At 62.6% G+C, this 9,442-nt stretch overlaps 1 protein-coding gene across 1 annotated transcript in view; it reads right to left on the reverse strand.

The window, feature by feature from the left end:
• The window catches only part of LOC308175131 (cGMP-dependent protein kinase 1-like), a gene marked incomplete at both ends in the record, with an annotated part of 19,578 nt that extends 16,795 nt beyond the window's left edge, over positions 1–2,783 (reverse strand). Inside the window, one exon of the mRNA XM_080550851.1 lies at positions 2,672–2,783. Within this exon, the coding sequence (XP_080406977.1) occupies positions 2,672–2,783 (112 nt within the window). The remainder of the gene's footprint in view (positions 1–2,671) is intronic.
• Positions 2,784–9,442: the final 6,659 nt, after the last annotated feature.

A 9,442-nucleotide genomic window follows, 5' to 3' on the forward strand; every position in this document is an offset into this window, starting at 1 on the left:
CAGTTTGAAAGCAAGGTTCCCATCGTATTCGGCAATTTGTCTTTTTGTGGTTTTGGTCCAATGACAAGAATCTCAGTTTTGTCCTGATTTAGTTGTAGAACATTTTTGGACATCCAAAGTTTTATATCTCGGAGACAATTCTCCAGCGAGCTGAGTGCATGTGAATTATCAGGCAATACTGATATGTACAGCTGAGTATCATCAGCATAACATTCATCGTAGACTTCAGGAGGAAAAAGTCCGAGATCCAGCCCCTGCTCATCGACGGAGAGAGCGTGGAGAGAGTCTCAACCCTCTGATTCCTGGGACATCACATGCGGGATGACCTGGCCTGGAAGGACAACACAAAAGGCACCATCAAGAGGGCACAACAGCGGCTATACACCCTGAGATGCCTCAGGAAAGAACACAACAAGCAGGAGATACTGGTGGCCTTCTACCACGGCGCAGTGGAGAGCATCCTCACCTACGGCATCTGCAACTGGTTCCACAGCTGCACAACAGCGGAGAGAAACGCGCTACAGAGAGTCGTGAGAACAGCACAGAAGATCACCGGCGCCCCCCTCCCCTCTCTGGAAGAGCTGTACAACACACGCTGTCTCAGGAAGGCCTCCAAGATCTCCAGGGACCCGACCCACCCTGGGCACGAACACTTTATCAGGCTGCCCTCGAATAGGAGGTACAGGACCCCGGCCGCTAAGACAAACAGACTGAAGAACTGCTTCTACCACAGGGCCGTCAAGGCCCTGAACACAGCAAAGGCCTAAGTTCTGGGCCCAGGACAGTCCGGACGGATTGTATGGCAGCTAGTGCTGAGGCACAAACATGTACATTTCAAGCCTGCAAACTGTGACACTTTAAAATAACGTGAAAAAATACTTTTGTGCAATATGACAACCCTAGTTGACTATCTGTGCAGTATAGTACAGTGGATTGTGTACATAGCCTTTATTTATGTAAACCAGCTCCTTACCTTCTTGTGATTTTATGCTTTTTCTAAAATGTTTTTTTTTTTTTTCCCTTTCCTAACACCAGGGGAGCCACCCCTCCTAAATTTCGTTGTTTGGTACCTGTACTGTAGCAATGACAAATAAAGTCCATCCATCCATCCATAACTATGGAAATGCTCTTCGTGGACTTCAGCTCCGCCTTCAACACCATCCTTCCAGACAGGCTAGTGACCAAACTACTAGACCTGGGTCTATCACACTCTATATGTGCGTGGATCAAGGACTTCCTGACCGACCGCCCCCAGAGGGTGCGGGTGGGCCCCCACACCTCCACAGCCCTCAGCCTCAGCACTGGGTCTCCCCAGGGCTGTGTGCTAAGCCCCATCCTCTACAACCTCTACACCTACGACTTCACCCCCGTCCACCCCAGCAACTACATCGTAAAGTTTGCAGACGACACCACCGTGGTGGGATGTATCTCGGGGGGGGACGAGGCGGCGTACAGGAATGAGGTAGAGCAACTGAGCAAGCTGTGCAAGGTTAACAACCTGCTGCTAAACAAGTCAAAGACCCAGGAATTCATCGTAGACTTCAGGAGGAAAAAGTTCGAGATCCAGCCCCTGCTCATTGACGGAGAGAGCGTGGAGAGAGTCTCAACCCTCCGATTCCTGGGACATCACATGCGGGATGACCTGGCCTGGAAGGACAACACAAAAGGCACCATCAAGAGGGCACAACAGCGGCTATACACCCTGAGATGCCTCAGGAAAGAACACAACAAGCAGGAGATACTGGTGGCCTTCTACCACGGCGCAGTGGAGAGCATCCTCACCTACGGCATCTGCAACTGGTTCCACAGCTGCACAACAGCAGAGAGAAACGCGCTACAGAGAGTCGTGAGAACAGCACAGAAGATCACCGGCGCCCCCCTCCCCTCTCTGGAGGAGCTGTACAACACACGCTGTCTCAGGAGGGCCTCCAAGATCTCCAGGGACCCGACCCACCCTGGGCACGTACACTTTGTCAGGCTGCCCTCGAACAGGAGGTACAGGACCCCGGCTGCTAAGACAAACAGACTGAAGAACTGCTTCTACCACAGGGCCGTCAAGGCCCTGAACACAGAAAAGGCCTAAGTTCTGGGCCCAGGACAGTCCGGACGGATTGTATGGCAGCTAGTGCTGAGGCACAAACATGTACATTTTCAAGCCTGCAAACTGTGACACTTTAAAATAACGTGCAAAAATACTTTTGTGCAATATGACAACCCTAGTTGACTATCTGTGCAGTATAGTACAGTGGATTGTGTACATAGCCTTTATTGATGTCAACCAGCTCCTTACCTTCTTGTGATTTTATGCTTTTTCTAAAATGTTTTTTTTTTTCCCCTTTCCTAACACCAGGGGAGCCACCCCTCCTAAATTTCGTTGTTTGGTACCTGTACTGTAGCAATGACAAATAAAGTCCATTCCGAAATGTACACCATGTTTTCTGATGATTCCACCTAATGGGATCATGTACAGGGAGAAGAGCAAGGGACCAAGAACAGACCCCTGAGGGACCCCACATGTGATGTCAACATTATCAGAAACAGAGTCTGTGTGACACACACACACACACACGCACACATATACCTACCAATCCACCCATCCACCCCCACACACACACACACACACACACACACATACACACCCATACAGAAACACACACACACACACACACACCAGCTCAACGCGACCGAACCCTCCTACGCCCAGGGTGACGGGGTCGCCTTGGTAACGACCCTCCTGGTACAACACAGGAACCAAGTCCTCCAACCTCAGAGAGGAGCCAGGCCTGGAGGGGGGAGGGAGGGAGGGAAGGAGGGAGGGTGGCAGGGAGGGAGGGAGGCAGGGAGGGAGGGGGAGGGAGGGAGGCAGGGAGGGAGGGAGGCAGAGAGGGAGGGAGGGAGGCAGGGAGGGAGGGAGGCAGGGAGGGAGGCAGGGAGGGAGGGAGGCAGGGAGGCAGGGAGGGAGGGAGGGAGGCAGGGAGGGAGGGAGGCAGGGAGGGAGGGAGGGAGGGAGGGAGGGAGGCAGGGAGGGAGGGAGGCAGGGAGGGAGGGAGGGAGGCAGGGAGGGAGGGAGGGAGGCAGGGAGGGAGGCAGGGAGGGAGGGAGGCAGGGAGGGGGGCAGGGAGGGAGGGAGGCAAGGAGGGAGGGAGGCAAGGAGGGAGGGAGGCAGGGAGGGAGGGAGGGAGGCAGGGAGGGAGGGAGGCAGGGAGGGAGGGAGGAGGGAGGGAGGGAGGGAGGGAGGGATGGAGGGAGGGAGGCAGGGAGGGAGGGAGGCAGGGAGGAAGGGAGGCAGGGAGGGAGGGAGGCAGGGAGGGAGGCAGGGAGGGAGGGAGGGAGAGAGGGAGGGAGAGAGGGAGGGAGGCAGGGAGGGAGGCAGGGAGGGAGGCAGGGAGGGAGGGAGGCAGGGAGGGAGGCAGGGAGGGAGGGAGGCAGGGAGGGAGGCAGGGAGGGAGGCAGGGAGGGAGGGAGGCAGGGAGGGGGGCAGGGAGGGAGGGAGGGAGGGAGGCAGGGAGGGAGGGAGGCAGGGAGGCAGGGAGGGAGGGAGGGAGGCAGGGAGGGAGGGAGGCAGGGAGGGAGGGAGGGAGGGAGGCAGGGAGGGAGGGAGGGAGGGAGGCAGGGAGGGAGGGAGGGAGGCAGGGAGGGAGGCAGGGAGGGAGGCAGGGAGGGAGGGAGGCAGGGAGGGGGGCAGGGAGGGAGGGAGGGAGAGAGGGAGGGAGAGAGGGAGGGAGGGAGGGAGAGAGGGAGGAGAGAGGGAGAGAGGGAGGGAGGGAGGGAGGGAGGCAGGGAGGGAGGGAGAGAGGGAGGGAGAGAGGGAGGGAGAGAGGGAGGGAGGCAGGGAGGGAGGCAGGGAGGGAGGCAGGGAGGGAGGCAGGGAGGGAGGCAGGGAGGGAGGGAGGGAGAGAGGGAGGGAGAGAGGGAGGGAGGCAGGGAGGGAGGCAGGGAGGGAGGCAGGGAGGGAGGCAGGGAGGGAGGCAGGGAGGGAGGGAGGCAGGGAGGGAGGCAGGGAGGGAGAGAGGGAGAGACACAGAGAGAGCATGAAAAGAGATAAACAAGGCAGATAGAGAGATGGTTAACAGCACATCAGGGGAGGCTGGTGGAGGTCGACATCGGAGGACAGGGGAGGCTGGGGAGGTAGACATGGGAGGACAGGGGAGGCTGGGGGAGGTAGACATCGGAGGACAGGGGAGGCTGGGGGAGGTAGACATGGGAGGACAGGGGAGGCTGGGGGAGGTAGACATCGGAGGACAGGGGAGGCTGGGGGAGGTAGACATCGGAGGACAGGGGAGGCTGGGGGAGGTAGACATGGGAGGACAGGGGAGGCTGGGGGAGGTAGACATCGGAGGACAGGGGAGGCTGGGGGGAGGTAGACATCGGAGGACAGGGGAGGCTGGGGGAGGTAGACATCGGAGGACAGGGGAGGCTGGGGGAGGTAGACATCGGAGGACAGGGGAGGCTGGGGGAGGTAGACATCGGAGGACAGGGGAGGCTGGGGGAGGTAGACATCGGAGGACAGGGGAGGCTGGGGGAGGTAGACATCGGAGGACAGGGGAGGCTGGGGGAGGTAGACATCGGAGGACAGGGGAGGCTGGGGGAGGTAGACATGGGAGGACAGGGGAGGCTGGGGGAGGTAGACATCGGAGGACAGGGGAGGCTGGGGGAGGTAGACATCGGAGGACAGGGGAGGCTGGGGGAGGTAGACATCGGAGGACAGGGGAGGCTGGGGGAGGTAGACATCGGAGGACAGGGGAGGCTGGGGGAGGTAGACATCGGAGGACAGGGGAGGCTGGGGGAGGTAGACATCGGAGGACAGGGGAGGCTGGGGGAGGTAGACATCGGAGGACAGGGGAGGCTGGGGGAGGTAGACATCGGAGGACAGGGGAGGCTGGGGGAGGTAGACATCGGAGGACAGGGGAGGCTGGGGGAGGTAGACATCGGAGGACAGGGGAGGCTGGGGGAGGTAGACATCGGAGGACAGGGGAGGCTGGGGGAGGTAGACATCGGAGGACAGGGGAGGCTGGGGGAGGTAGACATCGGAGGACAGGGGAGGCTGGGGGAGGTAGACATCGGAGGACAGGGGAGGCTGGGGGAGGTAGACATCGGAGGACAGGGGAGGCTGGGGGAGGTAGACATCGGAGGACAGGGGAGGCTGGGGGAGGTAGACATCGGAGGACAGGGGAGGCTGGGGGAGGTAGACATCGGAGGACAGGGGAGGCTGGGGGAGGTAGACATCGGAGGACAGGGGAGGCTGGGGGAGGTAGACATCGGAGGACAGGGGAGGCTGGGGGAGGTAGACATCGGAGGACAGGGGAGGCTGGGGGAGGTAGACATCGGAGGACAGGGGAGGCTGGGGGAGGTAGACATCGGAGGACAGGGGAGGCTGGGGGAGGTAGACATCGGAGGACAGGGGAGGCTGGGGGAGGTAGACATCGGAGGACAGGGGAGGCTGGGGGAGGTAGACATCGGAGGACAGGGGAGGCTGGGGGAGGTAGACATCGGAGGACAGGGGAGGCTGGGGGAGGTAGACATCGGAGGACAGGGGAGGCTGGGGGAGGTAGACATCGGAGGACAGGGGAGGCTGGGGGAGGTAGACATCGGAGGACAGGGGAGGCTGGGGGAGGTAGACATCGGAGGACAGGGGAGGCTGGGGGAGGTAGACATCGGAGGACAGGGGAGGCTGGGGGAGGTAGACATCGGAGGACAGGGGAGGCTGGGGGAGGTAGACATCGGAGGACAGGGGAGGCTGGGGGAGGTAGACATCGGAGGACAGGGGAGGCTGGGGGAGGTAGACATCGGAGGACAGGGGAGGCTGGGGGAGGTAGACATCGGAGGACAGGGGAGGCTGGGGGAGGTAGACATCGGAGGACAGGGGAGGCTGGGGGAGGTAGACATCGGAGGACAGGGGAGGCTGGGGGAGGTAGACATCGGAGGACAGGGGAGGCTGGGGGAGGTAGACATCGGAGGACAGGGGAGGCTGGGGGAGGTAGACATCGGAGGACAGGGGAGGCTGGGGGAGGTAGACATCGGAGGACAGGGGAGGCTGGGGGAGGTAGACATCGGAGGACAGGGGAGGCTGGGGGAGGTAGACATCGGAGGACAGGGGAGGCTGGGGGAGGTAGACATCGGAGGACAGGGGAGGCTGGGGGAGGTAGACATCGGAGGACAGGGGAGGCTGGGGGAGGTAGACATCGGAGGACAGGGGAGGCTGGGGGAGGTAGACATCGGAGGACAGGGGAGGCTGGGGGAGGTAGACATCGGAGGACAGGGGAGGCTGGGGGAGGTAGACATCGGAGGACAGGGGAGGCTGGGGGAGGTAGACATCGGAGGACAGGGGAGGCTGGGGGAGGTAGACATCGGAGGACAGGGGAGGCTGGGGGAGGTAGACATCGGAGGACAGGGGAGGCTGGGGGAGGTAGACATCGGAGGACAGGGGAGGCTGGGGGAGGTAGACATCGGAGGACAGGGGAGGCTGGGGGAGGTAGACATCGGAGGACAGGGGAGGCTGGGGGAGGTAGACATCGGAGGACAGGGGAGGCTGGGGGAGGTAGACATCGGAGGACAGGGGAGGCTGGGGGAGGTAGACATCGGAGGACAGGGGAGGCTGGGGGAGGTAGACATCGGAGGACAGGGGAGGCTGGGGGAGGTAGACATCGGAGGACAGGGGAGGCTGGGGGAGGTAGACATCGGAGGACAGGGGAGGCTGGGGGAGGTAGACATCGGAGGACAGGGGAGGCTGGGGGAGGTAGACATCGGAGGACAGGGGAGGCTGGGGGAGGTAGACATCGGAGGACAGGGGAGGCTGGGGGAGGTAGACATCGGAGGACAGGGGAGGCTGGGGGAGGTAGACATCGGAGGACAGGGGAGGCTGGGGGAGGTAGACATCGGAGGACAGGGGAGGCTGGGGGAGGTAGACATCGGAGGACAGGGGAGGCTGGGGGAGGTAGACATCGGAGGACAGGGGAGGCTGGGGGAGGTAGACATCGGAGGACAGGGGAGGCTGGGGGAGGTAGACATCGGAGGACAGGGGAGGCTGGGGGAGGTAGACATCGGAGGACAGGGGAGGCTGGGGGAGGTAGACATCGGAGGACAGGGGAGGCTGGGGGAGGTAGACATCGGAGGACAGGGGAGGCTGGGGGAGGTAGACATCGGAGGACAGGGGAGGCTGGGGGAGGTAGACATCGGAGGACAGGGGAGGCTGGGGGAGGTAGACATCGGAGGACAGGGGAGGCTGGGGGAGGTAGACATCGGAGGACAGGGGAGGCTGGGGGAGGTAGACATCGGAGGACAGGGGAGGCTGGGGGAGGTAGACATCGGAGGACAGGGGAGGCTGGGGGAGGTAGACATCGGAGGACAGGGGAGGCTGGGGGAGGTAGACATCGGAGGACAGGGGAGGCTGGGGGAGGTAGACATCGGAGGACAGGGGAGGCTGGGGGAGGTAGACATCGGAGGACAGGGGAGGCTGGGGGAGGTAGACATCGGAGGACAGGGGAGGCTGGGGGAGGTAGACATCGGAGGACAGGGGAGGCTGGGGGAGGTAGACATCGGAGGACAGGGGAGGCTGGGGGAGGTAGACATCGGAGGACAGGGGAGGCTGGGGGAGGTAGACATCGGAGGACAGGGGAGGCTGGGGGAGGTAGACATCGGAGGACAGGGGAGGCTGGGGGAGGTAGACATCGGAGGACAGGGGAGGCTGGGGGAGGTAGACATCGGAGGACAGGGGAGGCTGGGGGAGGTAGACATCGGAGGACAGGGGAGGCTGGGGAGGTAGACATCGGAGGACAGGGGAGGCTGGGGGAGGTAGACATCGGAGGACAGGGGAGGCTGGGGGAGGTAGACATCGGAGGACAGGGGAGGCTGGGGGAGGTAGACATCGGAGGACAGGGGAGGCTGGGGGAGGTAGACATCGGAGGACAGGGGAGGCTGGGGGAGGTAGACATCGGAGGACAGGGGAGGCTGGGGGAGGTAGACATCGGAGGACAGGGGAGGCTGGGGGAGGTAGACATCGGAGGACAGGGGAGGCTGGGGGAGGTAGACATCGGAGGACAGGGGAGGCTGGGGGAGGTAGACATCGGAGGACAGGGGAGGCTGGGGGAGGTAGACATCGGAGGACAGGGGAGGCTGGGGGAGGTAGACATCGGAGGACAGGGGAGGCTGGGGGAGGTAGACATCGGAGGACAGGGGAGGCTGGGGGAGGTAGACATCGGAGGACAGGGGAGGCTGGGGGAGGTAGACATCGGAGGACAGGGGAGGCTGGGGGAGGTAGACATCGGAGGACAGGGGAGGCTGGGGGAGGTAGACATCGGAGGACAGGGGAGGCTGGGGGAGGTAGACATCGGAGGACAGGGGAGGCTGGGGGAGGTAGACATCGGAGGACAGGGGAGGCTGGGGGAGGTAGACATCGGAGGACAGGGGAGGCTGGGGGAGGTAGACATCGGAGGACAGGGGAGGCTGGGGGAGGTAGACATCGGAGGACAGGGGAGGCTGGGGGAGGTAGACATCGGAGGACAGGGGAGGCTGGGGGAGGTAGACATCGGAGGACAGGGGAGGCTGGGGGAGGTAGACATCGGAGGACAGGGGAGGCTGGGGGAGGTAGACATCGGAGGACAGGGGAGGCTGGGGGAGGTAGACATCGGAGGACAGGGGAGGCTGGGGGAGGTAGACATCGGAGGACAGGGGAGGCTGGGGGAGGTAGACATCGGAGGACAGGGGAGGCTGGGGGAGGTAGACATCGGAGGACAGGGGAGGCTGGGGGAGGTAGACATCGGAGGACAGGGGAGGCTGGGGGAGGTAGACATCGGAGGACAGGGGAGGCTGGGGGAGGTAGACATCGGAGGACAGGGGAGGCTGGGGGAGGTAGACATGGGAGGACAGGGGAGGCTGGGGGAGGTAGACATCGGAGGACAGGGGAGGCTGGGGGAGGTAGACATGGGAGGACAGGGGAGGCTGGGGGAGGTAGACATCGGAGGACAGGGGAGGCTGGGGGAGGTAGACATCGGAGGACAGGGGAGGCTGGGGGAGGTAGACATGGGAGGACAGGGGAGGCTGGGGGAGGTAGACATCGGAGGACAGGGGAGGCTGGGGGAGGTAGACATGGGAGGACAGGGGAGGCTGGGGGAGGTAGACATCGGAGGACAGGGGAGGCTGGGGGAGGTAGACATGGGAGGACAGGGGAGGCTGGGGGAGGTAGACATCGGAGGACAGGGAGGCTGACTGGGAGGACAGGGAGCTGGAATCCTTCCTGATTCCATGTTTTAGAATGAGCCTCCGATGTCTACCTCCCCCAGCCTCCCCTGTCCTCCGATGTCTACCTCCCCCAGCCTCCCCTGTCCTCCGATGTCTACCTCCCCCAGCCTCCCCTGTCCTCCCATGTCTACCTCCCCCAGCCTCCCCTGTCCTCCCATGTCTACCTCCCCCAGCCTCCCCTGTCCTCCGATGTCTACCTCCCCCA

The sequence above is a fragment of the Nansenia antarctica genome, assembly GCF_963989245.1.
Source record: "Nansenia antarctica genome assembly, contig: SCAFFOLD_204, whole genome shotgun sequence".
NCBI classification, from domain to species: domain Eukaryota; kingdom Metazoa; phylum Chordata; class Actinopteri; order Argentiniformes; family Microstomatidae; genus Nansenia; species Nansenia antarctica.